Source organism: Oncorhynchus keta, chromosome 1 (assembly GCF_023373465.1).
Source record: "Oncorhynchus keta strain PuntledgeMale-10-30-2019 chromosome 1, Oket_V2, whole genome shotgun sequence".
Taxonomy (NCBI): Eukaryota; Metazoa; Chordata; class Actinopteri; order Salmoniformes; family Salmonidae; genus Oncorhynchus; species Oncorhynchus keta.
The window spans coordinates 13,204,141-13,229,586 of NC_068421.1; the positions used below are offsets into that span (position 1 = coordinate 13,204,141).

A 25,446-nucleotide genomic window follows, 5' to 3' on the forward strand; every position below is an offset into this window, starting at 1 on the left:
TTGGTGTAGAACTCCAACATGGGATGGAACGTTTGATTATGATGCTGTTGGTGTAGAACTCCAACGTGGGATGGAACATTTGATTATGATGCTGTTGGTGTAGAACTCTAACATGGGATGGAACGTTTGATTATGATGCTGTTGGTGTAGAACTCCAACGTGGGATGGAACATTTGATTATGATGCTGTTGGTGTAGAACTCCAACGTGGGATGGAACGTTTGATTATGATGCTGTTGGTGTAGAACTCCAACGTGGGATGGAACATTTGATTATGATGCTGTTGGTGTAGAACTCCACGTGGGATGGAACATTTGATTATGATGCTGTTGGTGTAGAACTCCAACGTGGGATGGAACGTTTGATTATGATGCTGTTGGTGTAGAACTCCAACGTGGGATGGAACATTTGATTATGATGCTGTTGGTGTAGAACTCCAACGTGGGATGGAACATTTGATTATGATGCTGTTGGTGTAGAACTCCAACGTGGGATGGAACATTTGATTATGATGCTGTTGGTGTAGAACTCCAACGTGGGATGGAACATTTGATTATGATGCTGTTGGTGTAGAACTCCAACGTGGGATGGAACATTTGATTATGATGCTGTTGGTGTAGAACTCCAACGTGGGATGGAACATTTGATTATGATGCTGTTGGTGTAGAACTCCAACGTGGGATGGAACGTTTGATTATGATGCTGTTGGTGTAGAACTCCAACGTGGGATGGAACATTTGATTATGATGCTGTTGGTGTAGAACTCCAACATGGGATGGAACGTTTGATTATGATGCTGTTGGTGTAGAACTCCAACGTGGGATGGAACATTTGATTATGATGCTGTTGGTGTAGAACTCCAACGTGGGATGGAACATTTGATTATGATGCTGTTGGTGTAGAACTCCAACATGGGATGGAACATTTGATTATGATGCTGTTGGTGTAGAACTCCAACGTGGGATGGAACATTTGATTATGATGCTGTTGGTGTAGAACTCCAACGTGGGATGGAACATTTGATTATGATGCTGTTGGTGTAGAACTCCAACGTGGGATGGAACATTTGATTATGATGCTGTTGGTGTAGAACTCCAACGTGGGATGGAAACGTTTGATTATGATGCTGTTGGTGTAGAACTCCAACGTGGGATGGAACATTTGATTATGATGCTGTTGGTGTAGAACTCCAACATGGGATGGAACATTTGATTATGATGCTGTTGGTGTAGAACTCCAACGTGGGATGGAACATTTGATTATGATGCTGTTGGTGTAGAACTCCAACGTGGGATGGAACATTTGATTATGATGCTGTTGGTGTAGAACTCCAACATGGGATGGAACATTTGATTATGATGCTGTTGGTGTAGAACTCCAACGTGGGATGGAACATTTGATTATGATGCTGTTGGTGTAGAACTCCAACATGGGATGGAACATTTGATTATGATGCTGTTGGTGTAGAACTCCAACGTGGGATGGAACGTTTGATTATGATGCTGTTGGTGTAGAACTCCAACGTGGGATGGAACATTTGATTATGATGCTGTTGGTGTAGAACTCCAACGTGGGATGGAACATTTGATTATGATGCTGTTGGTGTAGAACTGCAACGTGGGACGGAACATTTGATTATGATGCTGTTGGTGTAGAACTCCAACGTGGGATGGAACGTTTGATTATGATGCTGTTGGTGTAGAACTCCAACGTGGGATGGAACGTTTGATTATGATGCTGTTGGTGTAGAACTCCAACGTGGGATGGAACGTTTGATTATGATGCTGTTGGTGTAGAACTCCAACGTGGGATGGAACGTTTGATTATGATGCTGTTGGTGTAGAACTCCAACGTGGGATGGAACGTTTGATTATGATGCTGTTGGTGTAGAACTCCAACGTGGGATGGAACGTTTGATTATGATGCTGTTGGTGTAGAACTCCAACGTGGGATGGAACGTTTGATTATGATGCTGTTGGTGTAGAACTCCAACGTGGGATGGAACATTTGATTATGATGCTGTTGGTGTAGAACTCCAACGTGGGATGGAACGTTTGATTATGATGCTGTTGGTGTAGAACTCCAACGTGGGATGGAACATTTGATTATGATGCTGTTGGTGTAGAACTCCAACGTGGGATGGAACGTTTGATTATGATGCTGTTGGTGTAGAACTCCAACGTGGGATGGAACGTTTGATTATGATGCTGTTGGTGTAGAACTCCAACGTGGGATGGAACGTTTGATTATGATGCTGTTGGTGTAGAACTCCAACGTGGGATGGAATGTTTGATTATGATGCTGTTGGTGTAGAACTCCAACGTGGGATGGAACATTTGATTATGATGCTGTTGGTGTAGAACTCCAATGTGGGATGGAACATTTGATTATGATGCTGTTGGTGTAGAACTCCAACGTGGGATGGAACATTTGATTATGATGCTGTTGGTGTAGAACTCCAACGTGGGATGGAACATTTGATTATGATGCTGTTGGTGTAGAACTCCAACATGGGATGGAACATTTGATTATGATGCTGTTGGTGTAGAACTCCAACGTGGGATGGAAACATTTGATTATGATGCTGTTGGTGTAGAACTCCAACATGGGATGGAAACGTTTGATTATGATGCTGTTGGTGTAGAACTCCAACGTGGGATGGAACATTTGATTATGATGCTGTTGGTGTAGAACTCCAACGTGGGATGGAACATTTGATTATGATGCTGTTGGTGTAGAACTCCAACGTGGGATGGAACATTTGATTATGATGCTGTTGGTGTAGAACTCCAACGTGGGATGGAATGTTTGATTATGATGCTGTTGGTGTAGAACTCCAACATGGGATGGAACATTTGATTATGATGCTGTTGGTGTAGAACTCCAACGTGGGATGGAATGTTTGATTATGATGCTGTTGGTGTAGAACTCCAACGTGGGATGGAACATTTGATTATGATGCTGTTGGTGTAGAACTCCAACGTGGGATGGAACGTTTGATTATGATGCTGTTGGTGTAGAACTCCAACGTGGGACGGAACATTTGATTATGATGCTGTTGGTGTAGAACTCCAACGTGGGATGGAATGTTTGATTATGATGCTGTTGGAAAGCCAACATAGTCTCAATGGGGTGACTGACTGATTGATTATTTTGTTTAAATTATTATCTTTAATGCTTTAACCTCACAGCTAAATCAATGACATCAAAAACCACTTCCAGCACAAATATGTTTAGAATGGTATTTGATTGAAGTGGGCAATTTCTTACTTGTAACAAGCCAATGTGTGTTTGTGTGTGTGAGAGAGAAATGAGGTTGGGGACTAGAGTGGTGACAGAGATAGGATCCCAAGGTTATTGCTCTAAAAACATAGAATGACGTAGAGATCTGGAAGGACATAGAGACCCCCCCCAGGCATACTTCCTATCCACACCTCGGTTATTAGAGTTGGTGGATGGAGGGGAGGGGGGTGGATGGATTTACGTGCTGCTTGCTTATGTCCATGGTTTAGTGTTGACAGATGGGCTGGGAGGTGGATGCATTCAGCTCACTGAAAGAGAAAATGTCCGAACATCTCAGTGGTTCAGCTGCTAGCTGGACCGAAACAACATAGACTCCCCACAGTGACTGATTTGGGAGAGTCACACACATCACTGTGGGGAGTATCAGAGCTGCAGACCTCGCTCCATTTCCCTGTGTGTTCAGCCAGCTCACATGTTGGGGGTTTGAGAGTGTATGTCTGGAGTGTTCTAGTGAAGAAGGCACTGAGTTGTGAGCGTTGTTGATAATAACACAGTACCTGCCATGCCCAGACTGACAGCCAGCCGTGGTATCCATGGTTACAGTACACCGTGTTCTACAAGCAGAAGGCTTTAGTTTAGTTTTGAAGTTGCTAGATTATTCTATTATATTGTCTCTGTTGATTTTGTTGTTTTCACTCCTCTTCTCTCAACCTTCAAAGTCTGGTTTGTGGTGGGGTTGAAGGGTAAAAGGAGGTTGCCCTTGGTAACAACCGGTTGTAGTTGGTGAAGCGAGTGTCTGTTTCTAGATGGAAAAGCGTGGGAGGTTGTTAAGAGGACTGCGTCCTGGTTTGGGGTAGGAGGGTATTGTCATCTCTATAAGTCTCCTATTTAAACATGGGGTAGGGTTTGGGCTATAGGTTTAGAGTTGTGTGTGTATGTTGATGCAATGTGTGTGTGTGTATGTGTGTGTGTGTGTGTGTGTTGATGCAATGTGTGTGTGTGTGTGTGTGTTGATGCAGTGTGTGTGTGTGTGTGTGTGTGTGTGTGTGTGTGTGTGTGTGTGTGTGTGTGTGTGTGTGTGTGTGTGTGTGTGTGTGTGTGTGTGTGTGTGTGTGTGTGTGTTGATGCAGTGTGTGTGTGTCTGTGTTTTGGGAGCCTATAGACTGGTCTCTCGCAGGAACATGGTGCCGATGCTGTAGGACACTTTCCTCAGGGGCTCTGGGGGGGCGGAACGGGAGCTTGTCAGGGAGGTGTGGCTATGGGAAGTCCCTCCCTCCAGGAAGTAGCACGTTCCCGGGATCTCCTTCGGAAAATTATCAGGAAGCTCCAACCGGGAACGAGGGACGAAAGAGAAGGAGCAATCGTCTTTCAGCAGCCTGGAGAGAGAGAAAGAAAGAGAAGGAGCAATCGTTTTTCAGCAGCCTGGAGAGGGGGAAAGAAATAGAAGGAGCAATCGTCTTTCAGCAGCCTGGAGAGAGAAAGAAAGAGAAGGAGCAATCGTCTTTCAGCAGCCTGGAGAGAGAGAAAGAAAGAGAAGGAGCAATCGTCTTTCAGCAGCCTGGAGAGAGAGAAAGAAAGAGAAGGAGCAATCGTCTTTCAGCAGCCTGGAGAGAGGGAAAGAGAAGGAGCAATCGTCTTTCAGCAGCCTGGAGAGAGAAAGAAAGAGAAGGAGCAATCGTCTTTCAGCAGCCTGGAGAGAGAGAAAGAAAGAGAAGGAGCAATCGTCTTTCAGCAGCCTGGAGAGAGAGAAAGAAAGAGAAGGAGCAATCGTCTTTCAGCAGCCTGGAGAGAGGGAAAGAAAGAGAAGGAGCAATCGTCTTTCAGCAGCCTGGAGAGAGAGAAAGAAAGAGAAGGAGCAATCGTCTTTCAGCAGCCTGGAGAGAGAGAAAGAAAGAGAAGGAGCAATCGTCTTTCAGCAGCCTGGAGAGAGAAAGAAAGAGAAGGAGCAATCGTCTTTCAGCAGCCTGGAGAGAGAGAAAGAAAGAGAAGGAGCAATCGTCTTTCAGCAGCCTGGAGAGAGAAAGAAAGAGAAGGAGCAATCGTCTTTCAGCAGCCTGAGAGAGAAAGAAAGAGAAGGAGCAATCGTCTTTCAGCAGCCTGGAGAGAGAAAGAAAGAGAAGGAGCAATCGTCTTTCAGCAGCCTGAGAGAGAAAGAAAGAGAAGGAGCAATCGTCTTTCAGCAGCCTGAGAGAGAAAGAAAGAGAAGGAGCAATCGTCTTTCAGCAGCCTGGAGAGAGAAAGAAAGAGAAGGAGCAATCGTCTTTCAGCAGCCTGAGAGAGAGAAAGAAAGAGAAGGAGCAATCGTCTTTCAGCAGCCTGGAGAGAGAAAGAAAGAGAAGGAGCAATCGTCTTTCAGCAGCCTGGAGAGGGGGAAAGAAATAGAAGGAGCAATCGTCTTTCAGCAGCCTGGAGAGAGAAAGAAAGAGAAGGAGCAATCGTCTTTCAGCAGCCTGGAGAGAGAAAGAAAGAGAAGGAGCAATCGTCTTTCAGCAGCCTGGAGAGAGAAAGAAAGAGAAGGAGCAATCGTCTTTCAGCAGCCTGGAGAGAGAGAAAGAAAGAGAAGGAGCAATCGTCTTTCAGCAGCCTGGAGAGAGAAAGAAAGAGAAGGAGCAATCGTCTTTCAGCAGCCTGGAGAGAGGGAAAGAAAGAGAAGGAGCAATCGTCTTTCAGCAGCCTGGAGAGAGAAAGAAAGAGAAGGAGCAATCGTCTTTCAGCAGCCTGGAGAGAGGGAAAGAAAGAGAAGGAGCAATCGTCTTTCAGCAGCCTGGAGAGAGAAAGAAAGAGAAGGAGCAATCGTCTTTCAGCAGCCTGGAGAGAGAGAAAGAAAGAGAAGGAGCAATCGTCTTTCAGCAGCCTGAGAGAGAAAGAAAGAGAAGGAGCAATCGTCTTTCAGCAGCCTGGAGAGAAAGAAAGAGAAGGAGCAATCGTCTTTCAGCAGCCTGGAGAGAGGAAAGAAAGAGAAGGAGCTTTCAGCAGCCGTCTTTCAGCAGCCTGGGAGAGGGAAAGAAAGAGAAGGAGCAATCGTCTTTCAGCAGCCTGGAGAGAGGAAAGAAAGAGAAGGAGCAATCGTTTTTCAGCAGCCTGGAGAGGGAAAGAAAGAGAAGGAGCAATCGTCTTTCAGCAGCCTGGAGAGGGAAAGAAAGAGAAGGAGCAATCGTCTTTCAGCAGCCTGGAGAGGGAAAGAAAGAGAAGGAGCAATCGTCTTTCAGCAGCCTGGAGAGGGAAAGAAAGAGAAGGAGCAATCGTCTTTCAGCAGCCTGGAGAGGGAAAGAAAGAGAAGGAGCAATCGTCTTTCAGCAGCCTGGAGAGAGGGAAAGAAAGAGAAGGAGCAATCGTCTTTCAGCAGCCTGGAGAGAGAAAGAAAGAGAAGGAGCAATCGTCTTTCAGCAGCCTGAGAGAGGGAAAGAAAGAGAAGGAGCAATCGTCTTTCAGCAGCCTGAGAGGGAAAGAAAGAGAAGGAGCAATCGTCTTTCAGCAGCCTGGAGAGGGAAAGAAAGAGAAGGAGCAATCGTCTTTCAGCAGCCTGGAGAGAGAAAGAAAGAGAAGGAGCAATCGTCTTTCAGCAGCCTGGAGAGAGGGAAAGAAAGAGAAGGAGCAATCGTTTTTCAGCAGCCTGGAGAGGGAAAGAAAGAGAAGGAGCAATCGTCTTTCAGCAGCCTGGAGAGAGAAAGAAAGAGAAGGAGCAATCGTCTTTCAGCAGCCTGGAGAGGGAAAGAAAGAGAAGGAGCAAGCGTCTTTCAGCAGCCTGAGAGAGAGAAAGAAAGAGAAGGAGCAATCGTTTTTCAGCAGCCTGGAGAGGGAAAGAAAGAGAAGGAGCAATCGTCTTTCAGCAGCCTGGAGAGAGAAAGAAAGAGAAGGAGCAATCGTCTTTCAGCAGCCTGGAGAGGGAAAGAAAGAGAAGGAGCAATCGTCTTTCAGCAGCCTGGAGAGAGAAAGAAAGAGAAGGAGCAATCGTCTTTCAGCAGCCTGGAGAGGGAAAGAAAGAGAAGGAGCAATCGTCTTTCAGCAGCCTGGAGAGAGAAAGAAAGAGAAGGAGCAATCGTCTTTCAGCAGCCTGGAGAGAGAGAAAGAAAGAGAAGGAGCAATCGTCTTTCAGCAGCCTGGAGAGAGAAAGAAAGAGAAGGAGCAATCGTCTTTCAGCAGCCTGGAGAGAGAAAGAAAGAGAAGGAGCAATCGTCTTTCAGCAGCCTGGAGAGGGAAAGAAAGAGAAGGAGCAATCGTCTTTCAGCAGCCTGGAGAGAGAGAAAGAAAGAGAAGGAGCAATCGTCTTTCAGCAGCCTGGAGAAAGGAAAGAAAGAGAAGGAGCAATCGTCTTTCAGCAGCCTGGAGAGAGAAAGAAAGAGAAGGAGCAATCGTCTTTCAGCAGCCTGGAGAGAGAAAGAAAGAAAGAGCAAGGCAGCCAATCGTCTTTCAGCAGCCTGGAGAGTCTTTCAGCAGCCTGGAAAGAAAGAGAAGGAGCAATCGTCTTTCAGCAGCCTGGAGAGAGAAAGAAAGAGAAGGAGCAATCGTCTTTCAGCAGCCTGAGAGAGAGAAAGAAAGAGAAGGAGCAATCGTCTTTCAGCAGCCTGGAGAGAGAGAAAGAAAGAGAAGGAGCAATCGTCTTTCAGCAGCCTGGAGAGAGAAAGAAAGAGAAGGAGCAATCGTCTTTCAGCAGCCTGGAGAGAGAAAGAAAGAGAAGGAGCAATCGTCTTTCAGCAGCCTGGAGAGAGGAAAGAAAGAGAAGGAGCAATCGTCTTTCAGCAGCCTGGAGAGGGAAAGAAAGAGAAGGAGCAATCGTCTTTCAGCAGCCTGGAGAGAGAAAGAAAGAGAAGGAGCAATCGTCTTTCAGCAGCCTGGAGAGAGAGAAAGAAAGAGAAGGAGCAATCGTCTTTCAGCAGCCTGGAGAGAGAAAGAAAGAGAAGGAGCAATCGTCTTTCAGCAGCCTGGAGAGAGAGAAAGAAAGAGAAGGAGCAATCGTCTTTCAGCAGCCTGAGAGAGAGAAAGAAAGAGAAGGAGCAATCGTCTTTCAGCAGCCTGGAGAGAGAGAAAGAAAGAGAAGGAGCAATCGTCTTTCAGCAGCCTGGAGAGAGAAAGAAAGAAAGAGAAGGAGCAATCGTCTTTCAGCAGCCTGGAGAGAGAAAGAAAGAGAAGGAGCAATCGTCTTTCAGCAGCCTGGAGAGGGAAAGAAAGAGAAGGAGCAATCGTCTTTCAGCAGCCTGAGAGAGAGAAAGAAAGAGAAGGGCAATCGTCTTTCAGCAGCCTGGAGAGAGAAAGAGAAGGAGCAATCGTCTTTCAGCAGCCTGGAGAGGGAAAGAAAGAGAAGGAGCAATCGTCTTTCAGCAGCCTGGAGAGAGAGAAAGAAAGAAGAAAGAGAAGGAGCAATCGTCTTTCAGCAGCCTGGAGAGAGAAAGAAAGAGAAGGAGCAATCGTCTTTCAGCAGCCTGGAGAGAGAAAGAAAGAGAAGGAGCAATCGTCTTTCAGCAGCCTGGAGAGAGGGAAAGAAAGAGAAGGAGCAATCGTCTTTCAGCAGCCTGAGAGAGAGGGAAAGAAAGAGAAGGAGCAATCGTCTTTCAGCAGCCTGGAGAGAGAAAGAAAGAGAAGGAGCAATCGTCTTTCAGCAGCCTGGAGAGAGAAAGAAAGAGAAGGAGCAATCGTCTTTCAGCAGCCTGGAGAGAGGGAAAGAAAGAGAAGGAGCAATCGTCTTTCAGCAGCCTGGAGAGGGAAAGAAAGAGAAGGAGCAATCGTCTTTCAGCAGCCTGGAGAGGGAAAGAAAGAGAAGGAGCAATCGTCTTTCAGCAGCCGTCTTTCAGCAGCCTGAGAGAGAGAAAGAAAGAGAAGGAGCAATCGTCTTTCAGCAGCCTGGAGAGGGAAAGAAAGAGAAGGAGCAATCGTCTTTCAGCAGCCTGGAGAGAGAGAAAGAAAGAGAAGGAGCAATCGTCTTTCAGCAGCCTGGAGAGAGAAAGAAAGAGAAGGAGCAATCGTCTTTCAGCAGCCTGGAGAGAGAGAAAGAAAGAGAAGAGGAGCAATCGTCTTTCAGCAGCCTGGAGAGAGAAAGAAAGAGAAGGAGCAATCGTCTTTCAGCAGCCTGGAGATAGAAAGAAAGAGAAGGAGCAATCGTCTTTCAGCAGCCTGGAGAGGGAAAGAAAGAGCAGGAGCAATCGTCTTTCAGCAGCCTGGAGAGAGGGAAAGAAAGAGAAGGAGCAATCGTCTTTCAGCAGCCTGGAGAGAGAAAGAAAGAGAAGGAGCAATCGTCTTTCAGCAGCCTGGAGAGGGAAAGAAAGAGCAGGAGCAATCGTCTTTCAGCAGCCTGGAGAGAGGGAAAGAAAGAGAAGGAGCAATCGTCTTTCAGCAGCCTGAGAGAGAAAGAAAGAGAAGGAGCAATCGTCTTTCAGCAGCCTGGAGAGAGAAAGAAAGAGAAGGAGCAATCGTCTTTCAGCAGCCTGGAGAGAGGGAAAGAAAGAGAAGGAGCAATCGTCTTTCAGCAGCCTGGAGAGAGGGAAAGAAAGAGAAGGAGCAATCGTCTTTCAGCAGCCTGGAGAGGGAAAGAAAGAGAAGGAGCAATCGTCTTTCAGCAGCCTGGAGAGAGAAAGAAAGAGAAGGAGCAATCGTCTTTCAGCAGCCTGGAGAGGGAAAGAAAGAGAAGGAGCAATCGTCTTTCAGCAGCCTGGAGAGGGAAAGAAAGAGAAGGAGCAATCGTCTTTCAGCAGCCTGGAGAGAGAGAAAGAAAGAGAAGGAGCAATCGTCTTTCAGCAGCCTGGAGAGAGGGAAAGAGAAGGAGCAATCGTCTTTCAGCAGCCTGGAGAGAGAAAGAAAGAGGAGAGAGATTTAAAAACACATGATGACTGTGTGTTATATTTGGCTGCAGAGTGGGTTTGGCTATTTCTCCAAACAGCAGTGACTCTCCAGGGAGTGATGTAGCCTTGTTCAGAATGAGATAAGGCCACTTACAAACCCAGGCATTATTCACAAGCTACAGTTGTGTGTTTGTGCTGCAGGGGGGTATCTGTGTACACACACACACACACACACACACACACACACACACACACACACACACACACACACACACACACACACACACACACACACACACACACACACACACACACACACACACACACACACTGCATCAACACACATTCACACTGCATCAACACACATTCACAGACACACACAGACACACACAGACACACACACACACACACACACACACACACACACACACACACACACACACACACACACACACACACACACACACACACACACACACACACACACACACACACACTGCATCAACACACACACACACAAGCAAGCAATTACACAGTGTGTACATATGCTGAGTCCACAGAGATATTAGCAGAGGAGGCAGAACACACACTGGATTTATTAATCACTATTCACACACACACACACACACACACACACACACACACACACACACACACACACACACACACACACACACACACACACACACACACACACACACACACACACACACACACACACACACACACACACACACACACACACACACACAGGTTGGTTTAAATCTGCAACAATTAGCCCTCTGTGTCGTGCAAATAATTTGTGATTCTGAGAAGAGAACGTCCTTGACTGCAAAAATAGAGAGGTTTCCAAGGCAACGCTTTTGACTCACTGACTCACATAAGGGACACCATAGACAGGGAGAGAGAGGGAAAAAGAGAGATAAGAAGGAGAGGGAGAGAACACTATGATCAGTTCTCATCACAAAGTGCCTCCACAGGCAGCGTTTGACTCAACATCAGAGTCACTGTGTGTGTGTGTGTGTGTGTGTGTGTGTGTGTGTGTGTGTGTGTGTGTGTGTGTGTGTGTGTGTGTGTGTGTGTGTGTGTGTGTGTGTGTGTGCGTGCGTGCGTGCGTGCGTGCGTGCGTGCGTGCGTGCGTGCGTGCGTGCGTGCGTGCTTGCGTGCAGGCGTGTGTGTTAGTGTGCTTGCAGGCGTGTGTTTATGACGTATCACAAATGCAGTGACTGGACATGACTGTTTCTTACTCAAATGTCCTTAGAGACTGAAAGCTGCTCTATTGCCATTCATTCTCACCCTCACACACACACACACACACAGAACACACACACCCACTCACTCACACACACCCACTCACACACACACACACACACACACACACACACACACACACACACACACACACACACACACACACACACACACAGACGCACACACACAGACGCACACAGACACACACACACAGACACACACACACACACACACACACACACACACACACACACACACACACACACACACACACACACACACACACAGACGCACACACAGACGCACACACACACACACACACACACACACACACACACACACACACACACACACACACACACACACACACACACACACACACACACACACACACACACACACACACACACACACACACATACAGGTGTACTCACCAGTATGTGGTTGGGCTGACGTTGATGCATCGAGGGTGGCTCCCAGACTCAAACTTGCTGGCCAGTGTGACATTGTTGCCAAACAGACAGTACCTGGGCATCCTCACCCCAACCACCCCCGCCAACACTGAGCCTGTATGGATGCCTATACGCAGCTGAAGGATGGAGAGACGGAGAGTAGAGGGAGAAGCAGAGAGAGAGATATCAGTTGAACACTGTTGGCGTTAGCAACATGACAAAACAGACCTATACACTGAGTATACTAAACACTAGGAACACCTTCCTGATATTGAGTTGAATCTCTCCCCCTCCTCCTCCCCCTTTCAGAACTTCCTCAGTTTGTCGGGGCATGGACTCTACAAGGTGTTCCACAGGGATGCTGGCCCATGTTGACTCCAATGTTTCCCAAAGTTGTGTCAAGTTGACTGATGTCCTTTGGGTGGTGGACCATTCTTATTACACACAGGAAACTGTTGAGCGTGAAAAACCCAGCAGCGTTGCAGTTCTTGGCACAAACTGGTGCGCCTGGCACTTATTACCATACCCCGTTTAAAGGCACTTATTACCATACCCCGTTTAAAGGCACTTATTACCATAACCCGTTTAAAGGCACTTATTACCATACCCCGTTTAAAGGCACTTATTACCATACCCCGTTTAAAGGCACTTATTACCATACCCGTTTAAAGGCACTTATTACCATACCCGTTTAAAGGCACTTATTACCATACCCCGTTTAAAGGCACTTATTACCATACCCCGTTTAAAGGCACCTACTACCATACCCCGTTTAAAGGCACTTATTACCATACCCCGTTAAAGGCACCTATTACCATACCCCGTTTAAAGGCACTTATTACCATACCCCGTTCAAAGGCACTTATTACCATACCCCGTTTTTAAAGGCACTTATTACCATACCCCGTTTAAAGGCACTTATTACCATACCCCGTTTAAAGGCACTTATTACCATACCCCGTTTAAAGGCACTTATTACCATACCCCGCACCTTAAAGGCACTTACTACCATTCCCGTTTAAAGGCACTTATTACCATACCCCGTTTAAAGGCACTTATTACCATACCCCGTTTAAAGGCACTTATTACCATAACCCGTTTAAAGGCACTTATTACCATACCCCGTTTAAAGGCACTTATTACCATACCCCGTTTAAAGGCACTTATTACCATACCCCGTTTAAGGGCACTTAAATCCTTTGTCTTGCCCATTGACCCCCCCTGAATGACACACAAACACAATCCATGTCTCGATTGTCTCAAGGCTTAAAACTCCTTCTTTAACCTGTCTCCTTCCCTTCATTTACACTGATTGAAGTGGATTTAACAAGTAACATCAATAAGGGGTCATAGATTTCACCTGGATCCACCTGGTCAGTCTGTCATGGAAAGAGCAGGTGTAATTGGGGCGGCAGCGTAGCCTAGTGGTTAGAGCGTTGGACTAGTAACCGGAAGGTTGCGAGTTCAAACCCCCGAGCTGACAAGGTACAAATCTGTCGTTCTGCCCCTGAACAGACAGTCATTGTTCTGCCCACTGTTCCCAGGCCGTCATTGAAAATAAGAATATGTTCTTAACTGCCTGGTTAAATAAAGGTAAAATTAAAAAAAAAAATTATAAGTATATTATTATAGCTGGGATTTAAATTTGATCATCGCACTTTAAACACACTTCATTGTAGGTCTGACACACAACACACAAACACATATCATCTCTAATGATCCACTTCAGTATCTCATCTCCACGGTTACTAACGGCACTGAGCACATGCCAGCACACTAATGTGGGTAACCTTGGCAATGAGAGAGAGAGAGCGAGTGAAGAGGGGGAGGAAGAGAGAGCGAGGAAAACGTGAGGGCAAAGGTTTGCTATTCTGATCACAATGTTATAGAGATGGACAGATTGGTATTGGCTAGTTCTGATCACGCTGTTATAGAGATGGACAGATTGGTATTGGCTAGTTCTGATCACAATGTTATAGAGATGGACAGATTGGTATTAGTTCTGATCACGCTGTTATAGAGATGGACAGATTGGTATTGGCTAGTTCTGATCACGCTGTTATAGAGATGGACAGATTGGTATTGGCTAGTTCTGATCACAATGTTATAGAGATGGACAGATTGGTATTGGCTAGTTCTGATCACAATGTTATAGAGATGGACAGATTGGTATTGGCTAGTTCTGATCACACTGTTATAGAGATGGACAGATTGGTATTGGCTAGTTCTGATCACACTGTTATAGAGATGGACAGATTGGTATTGGCTAGTTCTGATCACACTGTTATAGAGATGGACAGATTGGTATTGGCTAGTTCTGATCACACTGTTATAGAGATGGACAGATTGGTATTGGCTAGTTCTGATCACACTGTTATAGAGATGGACAGATTGGTATTGGCTAGTTCTGATCACACTGTTATAGAGATGGACAGATTGGTATTAGTTCTGATCACACTGTTATAGAGATGGACAGATTGGTATTGGCTAGTTCTGATCACACTGTTATAGAGATGGACAGATTGGTATTGGCTAGTTCTGATCATGCTGGTTGTCTAGAAGGAACACTGTTTAAACTATCTGTCTGTCTGTAGAGCTGCATCGTTTATCTCTCTATTCATTCTAACTCTGATGTCCAGCGAAGAGGACATTTCAGAGAGAGAGAGAAAGAGTGTCCTTTTGTCCTTAAAAACGGCAACTACACAATTCTAATGTTGTGTGTGTGCGTGTGTGTGGCCATGCATGTGTATGTGTATGCCTGTATCAGTCTGTGCACCTGAGGGCATGTGTCTGGTGTGTGTCTCTGTTTCCCCTCTCCCCTCTCTGTTTCTCTGTCCCCCTCTCCCCTCTCTGTTTCTCTGTCCCCCTCTCCCCTCTGTTTCTCTGTCCCCCTCTCCCCTCTCTGTTTCTCTGTCCCCTCTCTGTTTCTCTGTCCCCCTCTCCCTCTCTGTCCCCCCCTCTCCCCTCTCTGTCCCCTCCCCTCTCTGTTCCTCTGTCCCCCTCTCCCTCTCTGTTTCTCTGTCTCCCTCCCCTCTCTGTTTCTCTGTCCCCTCTCCCTCTCTGTTTCTCTGTCCCCCTCCTCTCTCTCTGTTTCTCTGTCCCCCTCTCCCTCTCTGTTTCTCTGTCCCCCCTCTCTGTTTCTCTGTCCCCTCCCCTCTCCCCCTCTCTTTTCTCTGTCCCCCTCTCCCCTCTCTGTTTCTCTGTCCCCTCTCCCCTCTCTGTTTCTCTGTCCCCCTCTCCCCTCTCTGTTTCTCTGTCCCCCCTCTGTTTCTCTGTCCCCCTCTCCCCTCTCTGTTTCTCTGTCCCCTCTCTGTTTCTCTGTCCCCTCTCCCCTCTCTGTTTCTCTGTCCCTCTCCCCTCTCTGTTTCTCTGTCCCCTCTCCCCTCTCTGTTTCTCTGTCCCCCTCTCCCCTCTCTTTTTCTCTGTCCCCCTCTCCCCTCTCTGTTTCTCTGTCCCCCTCTCCCCTCTCTGTTTCTCTGTCCCTCTCTGTTTCTCTGTCCCCCTCTCCCTCTCGTTTCTTTGTTTCTCTGTTTCTCTGTCCCCTCTCCCCTCTCTGTTTCTCTGTCCCCCTCTCCCCTCTCTTTTTCTCTGTCCCCCTCTCCCCTCTCTGTTTCTCTGTCCCCTCTCCCCTCTCTGTTTCTCTGTCCCCTCTCTGTTTCTCTGTCCCCCTCTCCCCTCTCTGTTTCTCTGTCCCCTCTCCCCTCTCTGTTTCTCTGTCCCCTCTCTGTTTCTCTGTCCCCCTCTCCCCTCTCTGTTTCTCTGTCCCCCTCTCTGTATCTCTGTCCCCCTCTCCCCTCTCTGTTTCTCTGTCCCCTCTCCCCTCTCTCTGTTTCTCTGTCCCCCCTCTCCCATCTCTGTTTCCCTGTCCCCTCTCTCCTCTCTGTTTCTCTGTCCCCCTCTCCCCTCTCTGTCCCCCTCTCCCCCCTCTAGGTCTCTGTCGCCCTCTCCCCTCTCTGTTTCTCTGTCCCCTCTCCCCTCTCTGTTTATCTGTCCTCTCTCCCCTCTCTGTTTCTCTGTCCCCTCTCCCCTCTCTGTTTATCTGTCCTCTCTCCCCTCTCTGTTTCTCTGTCCCCCTCTCCCCTCTCTGTCCCCCTCTCCCCTCTCTGTTTCTCTGTCCCCTGTCCCCTCTCTGTTTCTCTGTCCCCCTCTCCCCTCTCTGTTTCTCTGTTCCCCTCTCCCCTCTCTGTCCCCCTCTCCCCCCTCTAGGTCTCCGTCGCCCTCTCCCCTCTCTGTTTATCTGTCCTCTCTCCCCTCTCTGTTTCTCTGTCCCCCCTCTCTGTTTCTCTGTCCCCTCTCTGTTTCTCTGTCCCTCTCCCCTCTCTGTTTCTCTGTCCCCTCTCCCCTCTCTGTTTCTCTGTCCCCCTCTCCCCCCTCTAGGTCTCCGTCGCCCTCTCCCCTCTCTGTTTCTCTGTCCCCTCTCCCCTCTCTGTTTATCTGTCCTCTCTCCCCTCTCTGTTTCTCTGTCCCCTCTCCCCTCTCTGTTTATCTGTCCTCTCCCCCCTCTCTGTTTCTCTGTCCCCTCTCTGTTTCTCTGTCCCCCTCTCCCCTCTCTGTTTCGCTGTCCCTTCTCCCCTCTCTGTTTCTCTGTCCCCTCTCGGTTTCTCTGTCCCCCTCTCCCCTCTCTGTTTCTCTGTCCCCTCTCCCCTCTCTGTTTCTCTGTCCCCCTCTCCCTCTCTGTTTCTCTGTCCCCTCTCCCCTCTCTGTCCCCTCTCCCCTCTCTGTTTCTCTGTCCCCCTCTCCCCTCTCTGTTTCTCTGTCCCCCTCTCTGTTTCTCTGTCCTCTGTCCGCTCTCTGTTTCTCTGTCCCCCTCTCCCCTCTCTGTCCCCTCTCCCCTCTCTGTTTCTCTGTCCCCCTCTCCCCTCTCCCCTCTCTGTTTCTCTGTCCCCCTCTCTGTTTCTCTGTCCTCTGTCCCCTCTCTGTTTCTCTGTCCCCTCTCTGTGTATCTGTCCTCTCTCCCCTCTCTGTTTCTCTGTCCCCCCTCTCTGTTTATCTGTCCCCTCTCCCCTCTCTGTTTCTCTGTCCCCCTCTCCCCCCTCTAGGTCTCCATCGCCCTCTCCCCTCTCTGTTTCTCTGTCCCCTCTCCCCTCTGTTTCTCTGTCCCCTCTCTGTTTGTCTGTCCCCCTCTCCCCTCTCTGTTTCTCTGTCCCCTCTCCCCTCTCTGTTTCTCTGTCCCCCTCTCCCCTCACTGTCCCCCTCTCCCCTCTCTGTTTCTCTGTCCCCTCTCCCCTCTCTGTTTCTCTGTCCCCCTCTCCCCTCTCTGTTTTCTCTCTGTCCTCTCTCCCCTCTCTGTCCCCCTCTCCCCTCTCTATTTCTCTGTCCCCTCTCTGTTTCTCTGTCCCCCTCTCCCCTCTCTATTTCTCTGTCCCCTCTCTGTTTCTCTGTCCCCTCTCCCCTCTCTGTCCCCCTCTCCCCTCTCTATTTCTCTGTCCCCCTCACCCCTCTCTGTTTCTCTGTCCCCTCTCCCCTCTCGGCCCCCCTCTCCCCTCTCTATTTCTCTGTCCCCCTGACCCCTCTCTGTTTCTCTGTTCCCTCTCCCCTCTCTGTCCCCCTCTCCCCTCTCTAGTTATCTGTCCCCCTCTCACCTGTCTGTTTCTCTGTCCCCCTCTCCCCTCTCTGTCCCCCTCTCACCTCTATAGTTCTCTGTCCCCCTCTCCCCTCTCTATTTCTCTGTCCCCCTCTCCCCTCTCTGTCCCCCTCTCAACTCTCTAGTTCTCTGTCCCCTCTCCCCTCTGTTTCTCTGTCCCCTCTCCCCTCTCTGTTTCTCTGTCCCCCTCTCCCCTCTCTAGTTCTCTGTCCCCCTCCCCCCCTCTCTGTTTCTCTGTCCCCTCTCCCCTCTCTGTTTCTCTGTCCCCCTCTCCCCTCTCTGTTTCTCTGTCCCCCTCTCCCCTCTCTGTTTCTCTGTCCCCCTCTCCCCTCTCTGTTTCTCTGTCCCCCTCTCCCCTCTCTGTTTCTCTGTCCCCCTCTCCCCTCTCTGTTTCTCTGTCCCCCTCTCCCCTCTCTGTTTCTCTGTCCCCCTCTCCCCTCTCTGTATCTCTGTCCCCCTCTCCCCTCTCTGTTTCTCTGTCCCCCTCTCCCCTCTCTGTATCTCTGTCCCCCTCTCCCCTCTCTGTATCTCTGTCCCCCTCTCCCTCTCTGTTCCTCTGTCCCCTCTCTGTTCCTCTGTCCCCCTCTCCCCTCTCTGTTTCTCTGTCCCCCTCTCCTCTCTCTGTCCCTCTGTCCCCTCTCTGTTTCTCTGTCCCCCTCTCCCCTCTCTGTTTCTCTGTCCCCCTCTCCCCTCTCTGTGTCTCTGTCCCCCTCTCCCCTCTCTGTTCCTCTGTCCCCTCTCTGTTCCTCTGTCCCCCTCTCCCCTCTCTGTTTCTCTGTCCCCCTCTCCCTCTCTGTTCCTCTGTCCCCTCTCTGTTCCTCTGTCCCCCTCTCCCCTCTCTGTTTCTCTGTCCCCTCTCTGTTCCTCTGTCCCCCTCTCCCCTCTCTAGTTCTCTGTCCCCCCTCTCATACTTTACCCCCCTCCCCTCTATCTCTCACTCTTCTGTGAGTCAGCACAGAGTCAGAACAGACCAATCAAAACACACTGCAGCTCTAAAGCAGCCAATCCCAACCGACAGCAGTGAGGTACATTGAACACGGTTCTCTAGACCATTGTGATGTTCTGGAATATGTGATTTTAAAACAGTAATATGGGTCAAAACTATCTCTCCTCTTTCTCTCCTCCTCCTCTCTCTCCCTCTCTCTCTTTCTCTCCTCCTCCTCTCTCTCCCTCTCTCTCTTTCTCTCCTCCTCCTCTCTCTCCCTCCCCATCTCTCTCTCTTTCTCTCCTCCTCCTCTCTCTCTCTCTTTCTCTCCTCCTCCTCTCTCTCCCTCTCTCTCTTTCTCTCCTCCTCCTCTCTCTCCCTCTCTCTCTTTCTCTCTCTCGTTCATAGACTAGTTTACATAACACAGTGGTATTGGCTAGTTGTGAACACGCTGACTGAAGAGCGTTTATCCGGCTGAAGTGGTTTGAACGAGCAGAGCATCTCTCCTCTTTTCCTCAGAGCAAGGGAACAAAGAATGAGAGAGAGAGAGAGAGAAAGAGAGAGACAGAGAGAGAGAGAAAGAAAGAGGGAGAGACAGACAGATAGACAGTGAGACAGAGAACAGGGCTACAGGGCATAGCTATGCCAGTCTATTTCTGGAACAATGGCCAGTGAATTAATCACAACTATAGGCCACAAACACAAACACACACGCACACACACACACACACCAGACACACACACACACACACACACACACACACACACACACACACACACACACACACACACACACACACACACACACACACACACACACACACACACACACACACACACACACACACACCAGACACATGCCCTCAGGTGCAGACTGATACAGGCATACACATGCATGGCCACACACACACACACGCACACACACAACATTGGAATTGTGTAGTTGCCGTTTTTAAGGACAAAAGGACTCTCTCTCTGAAATGTCCTCTTCGCATCAGAGTTAGAATGAATAGAGAGATAAACGATGCAGCTCTACAGACAGACAGATAGTTTAAACAGTGTTCCTTCTAGACAACCAGCAGAGCTCTCCTTCAGAAGCCTGGTTTGAACCAGGACAAACAGCACATTCAGAAAATATTCAAACACCTTGACATTTTCCACACATTGTTACGTTACAGCCTTGTTCTAAATTGGATTTCCCTCATCAATCTACACACAATACTCCATAATGACAAATGAAAAACAGGTTTTTATACATTTGTGTAAATATATTAAAAATAAAAAGGGTCTGAATACATATTTATATCAGGTGCATCCTGTTTCCATTATCATCCTTGAGATGTTTCTACAACTCGATTGGAGTTCACCTGAGGTAAATTCAATTGATTGGACATGATTTGGAAAGGCACACATCTGTCTATATAAGGTCCCACAGTTGACAGTACATGTCAGAGCAAAAAACAAGCCATGAGCTCGAAGGAATTATTTGAAGAGCTCCGAGACAACATGGTGTTGAGGCATGAATCTGGGGAAGGGTACACAAACGTGCAGCATTGAAGCTCCCCAAGAACACACTGGCCTCCATCATTCTTAAATGGAAGAAGTTTGGAACCACCAAGACTCTTCCAGGAGCTGGCCGCCTGGACAAACTGAGCAATCAGTGGAGAAGGGCCTTGGTCAGGGAGGTGACCAAGAACCTGATGGTCACTCTGACAGATCTCCAGAGTTCTTCTGTGGAGATGGGAGAACTTTCCAGAAGGACAACCATCTCTGCAGCACTCCACCAATCAGACCTTTATGGTAGAGTGGCCAGACAGAAGCCACTCCTCAGTAAAAAGCACATGACAGCCCGCTTGGAGTTTGCCACAAGGCACCTAAAGACTCTCAGACCATGAGAAACAAGATTCTCTGGTCTGATGAAACCAAGATTGAACTCTTTAACTTGAATGCCAAGTGTCACGTCTAGAGGAAACCTGGCACCATCCCTATGGTGAAGCATGGAGGTGTCAGCATCATGCTGTGGGGATCTTTTTCAGCTGAGACTAGTCTGGATCGAGGGAAAGATGAACGGAGCAACGCACAGAGAGAACCTTAATGAAAATCTGCTCCAGAGTGCTCAGAACCTCAGACTAGGGCAAAGGTTCACCTTCCAACAGGACAACGACCCTAAGCACACAGCCAACACAATGCAGGAGTGGCTTCGGGACAAGTCTCTGAATGTCCTTGAGTGGCCCAGCCAGAGCCCGGACTTGAACCCGATCAAACATCTCTGGAGAGACCTGAAAATAGTTGTGCAGCGACACTCCCCATCCAACATGACAGAGCTTGAGAGGATCTGCAGAGTGGAATGGGAGAAACTCCACAAATACAGATGTGCCAAGCTTGTAGCGTCATAGTCTCGAGTCTTCTAGGGTGTAATCGCTGCCAAAGGTGGTTCAACAAAGTACTGAGTAAATGGTCTGAATACTTATGTAAATATGATATTTCAGTACTTTATTTATTTTTCAAAAACATCTAAAAACCTGTCTTTGCTTTGTTATAATGGGGTATTGTGTATAGATTGATGAGGGGGGTGACTATTTAATCCATTTTAGAATAAGGCTATAATGTAACAAAATGTCGAAAAGTCAAGGGGTCTGAATACTTTCCGAATGCACTGTATCCAGCTCACCATATAGCTACATACAGTCACGACCAAAATTATTGGCACCCTTCGTAAAGATGAGCACAAAATACAGCATTAATATATGATATAAATAATGAGCTGTATTGTATGGTCAAAAGTGCTAAATTATATTGTTTTAAACAAACACAATTGCTCTTGTTAAACAAGGAATATTATTTTTCTCAAAAAGATAGGGGCTCAAATAATTGAAACCCCATTTTTCTGTGAGTAATTGTGCTGGTATAAAATAATAGCATTTCCCCATGTTCAGTATTTGTATAATTTATTTTATACACTCTTTTTTACTCATCTCTATTAAGGGTGCCAATAATTTCGGTCGTGACTGTACATGTGATCCCCAGCACCCTTGTTGTCATGCCGATAGACAGAGACAGAGATTGTGTGAGGTTGGATATTTTTACTGCTGATTGCCATAAATAGAAAGTCTAGGTTGAAGCATGCTAGAAGCCCCTCCCCCCTCACACACACGCACGCACGCACGCACGCACGCACACACACACACACACACACACACACACACACACACACACACACACACACACACACACACACACACACACACACACACACACACACCATGTTTTCTAATGTCAGTGTTGACTCTGACAGCTGTAACAGAAAAGAGCCTCTACCTATGGAGATGTGAGGAAGATAGACTGCCTGAACGTGACCTTCTATGTAACGTAACACAATACAACCCAACACAAAGCTCATGTATTCTCTGTAACACAATATAACCCAACACAAAGCTCATGTATTCTCTGTAACACAATACAACCCAACACAAAGCTCATGTATTCTCTGTAACACAATACAACCCAACACAAAGCTCATGTATTCTCTGTAACACAATATAACCCAACACAAAGCTCATGTATTCTCTGTAACACAATACAACCCAACACAAAGCTCATGTATTCTCTGTAACACAATACAACCCAACACAAAGCTCATGTATTCTCTGTAACACAATACAACCCAACACAAAGCTCATGTATTCTCTGTAACACAATACAACCCAACACAAAGCTCATGTATTCTCTGTAACACAATACAACCCAACACAAAGCTCATGTATTCTCTGTAACACAATACAACCCAACACAAAGCTCATGTATTCTCTGTAACACAATACAACCCAACACAAAGCTCATGTATTCTCTGTAACACAATACAACCCAACACAAAGCTCATGTATTCTCTGTAACACAATACAACCCAACACAAAGCTCATGTATTCTCTGTAACACAATATAACCCAACACAAAGCTCATGTATTCTCTGTAACACAATACAACCCAACACAAAGCTCATGTATTCTCTGTAACACAATATAACCCAACACAAAGCTCATGTATTCTGTAACACAATACAACCCAACACAAAGCTCATTTATTCTCTGTAACACAATACAACCCAACACAAAGCTCATTTATTCTCTGTAACACAATACAACCCAACACAAAGCTCATGTATTCTCTGTAACACAATACAACCCAACACAAAGCTCATGTATTCTCTGTAACACAATACAACCCAACACAAAGCTCATGTATTCTATGTAACACAATACAACCCAACACAAAGCTCATGTATTCTCTGTAACACAATACAACCCAACACAAAGCTCATGTATTCTCTGTAACACAATACAACCCAACACAAAGCTCATGTATTCTATGTAACACAATACAACCCAACACAAAGCTCATGTATTCTCTGTAACACAATACAACCCAACACAAAGCTCATGTATTCTGTAACACAATACAACCCAACACAAAGCTCATGTATTCTATGTAACACAATACAACCCAACACAAAGCTCATGTATTCTCTGTAACACAATATAACCTAACACAAAGCTCATGTATTCTCTGTAACACAATACAACCCAACACAAAGCTCATGTATTCTCTGTAACACAATATAACCCAACACAAAGCTCATGTATTCTCTGTAACACAATATAACCCAACACAAAGCTCATGTATTCTCTGTAACACAATATAACCCAACACAAAGCTCATTTATTCTCTGTAACACAATACAACCCAACACAAAGCTCATGTATTCTCTGTAACACATTACAACCCAACACAAAGCTCATGCATTCTCTGTAACACAATACAACCCAACACAAAGCTCATGTATTCTCTGTAACACAATACAACCCAACACAAAGCTCATGTATTCTATGTAACACAATACAACCCAACACAAAGCTCATGTATTCTGTAACACAATACAACCCAACACAAAGCTCATGTATTCTCTGTAACACAATATAACCCAACACAAAGCTCATGTATTCTATGTAACACAATATAACCCAACACAAAGCTCATGTATTCTCTGTAACACAATATAACCCAACACAAAGCTCATGTATTCTCTGTAACACAATACAACCCAACACAAAGCTCATGTATTCTCTGTAACACAATACAACCCAACACAAAGCTCATGTATTCTCTGTAACACAATACAACCCAACACAAAGCTCATGTATTCTCTGTAACACAATACAACCCAACACAAAGCTCATGTATTCTCTGTAACACAATACAACCCAACACAAAGCTCATGTATTTCCTGTAACACAATACAACCCAACACAAAGCTCATGTATTTCCTGTAACACAATACAACCCAACACAAAGCTCATGTATTTCCTGTAACACATTAAAACAACAGCGTAACAGAAACAACCGGCATTAATTAGCCAAAAACAGCCCCTGCTGCCATGTCACGATTCTCCCATCACCATGGCAACTGCACACTACGCATTCCCATGTTCTATCCATCACGTGACGACCGGTGTGTCGGCAATAAGTCAATTACACACATGCGTGCTGTGATCACACACTGCAAGCATTATTATGCACACGGACATCCACAAACACTCATTTATGGTACACACACAAAAAGACAAACCCATTATAGTGTCGGTCCGTGTGTGTGTGTGTGTGTGTGTGTGTGTGTGTGTGTGTGTGTGTGTGTGTGTGTGTGTGCTCCCTTCCTTGTGAAGACACGTTTCATCTCATCGTCAGTGAAGGGGAAGATGAGAGGGGCTCCATTGTCAGCATCTACAGCTGGTTAAGAACTTCCTTCCCAATGGGCCACGACGATTATAACACACACACATCTGGGACTGTCAGCCAGCCAATGGGACGAAGCAACTAGCACAACACAGCTAGCACAATACAGCTAGCATGACACAACACAACACAGCTAGCACAACACAACACAGCTAGCACAACACAACACAGCTAGCTCAACACAGCACAACACAACACAGCTAGCACAATACAGCTAGCATGACACAACACAACACAGCTAGCACAACACAACACAGCTAGCTCAACACAGCACAACACAACACAGCTAGCACAACACATCACAACACAGATAGCACAACACAACACAGCTAGCACAACACATCACAACACAGATAGCACAACACAACACAGCACAATAAAGCACAACATAACACAACACAGCTAGCACAACACATCACAACACAGCTAGCAAAACACATCACAACACAGCTAGCACAACACATCACAACACAGCTAGCACAACACATCACAACACAGATAGCGCAACACAACACAGCTAGCACAACACAGCTAGCACAACACAACACAGCTAGAGCAACACAGCACAATCTAGCACAACATAACACAGCTAGCGCAACACATCACAACACAGATAGCGCAACACAACACAGCTAGCACAACACAGCTAGCACAACACAACACAGCTAGAGCAACACAGCACAACACAGCTAGCACAACACATCACAACACAGCTAGAGCAACACAGCACAACACAGCTAGCACAACACATCACAACACAGCTAGCACAACACATCACAACACAGATAGCGCAACACAACACAGCTAGCACAACACAGCTAGCACAACACAACACAGCTAGCACAACACAACACAGCTAGAGCAACACAGCACAATCTAGCACAACATAACACAGCTTGCGCAACACATCACAACACAGATAGCGCAACACAACACAGCTAGCACAACACAGCTAGCACAACACAACACAGCTAGAGCAACACCGCACAATCTAGCACAACATAACACAGCTAGCGGAACTTAATACAACACAGCTAGCACAACACATCACAACACAGCTAGCACAACACAACACATTACAGTGGGAGCAAATGAAGCATGGTCGGCAGAACAAGCAAGGAGGTGGGCAAAGCCAAGCACGAGCTGGCGAGATAGAGAGATTCTATTGCCGTGTTGTAGCATGTATTCCATTAGGGAATGCCTCCTCTGTGAAGTGTGCATGTGCACAAACTCAATTCGACCTTGCACTCCTACTAAAAAACTGCTTTTAAACTTATAAAACTGAGTGCACTGTGTTCATAGCGCATTCTAGTTTTGGGAACAGAAACATTTTTTGAGATCAGATGTTTCATCGATGACAACTTGGCCCAGTTTCACCTAGTTCCATCCTCTCCCACTACCAGCGACTGGACTTCCTCTCACTACCATATTT

General features: G+C 46.9%; 1 protein-coding gene across 2 annotated transcripts in view; it reads right to left on the reverse strand.

The window, feature by feature from the left end:
* Positions 1–2,623: 2,623 nt before the first annotated feature.
* The window catches only part of gucy1a2 (guanylate cyclase 1, soluble, alpha 2), a 68,857-nt gene continuing 46,034 nt past the window's right edge, over positions 2,624–25,446 (reverse strand). For both annotated transcript variants that reach the window (XM_052505908.1, XM_052505869.1), the window contains exons 8-9: positions 11,701–11,855; positions 2,624–4,618 (exon numbers count right to left, since the gene is read on the reverse strand). In XM_052505908.1, the coding sequence (XP_052361868.1) occupies positions 4,399–4,618; positions 11,701–11,855 (375 nt within the window). In that variant the 3' untranslated portion in view covers positions 2,624–4,398. The remainder of the gene's footprint in view (positions 4,619–11,700; positions 11,856–25,446) is intronic.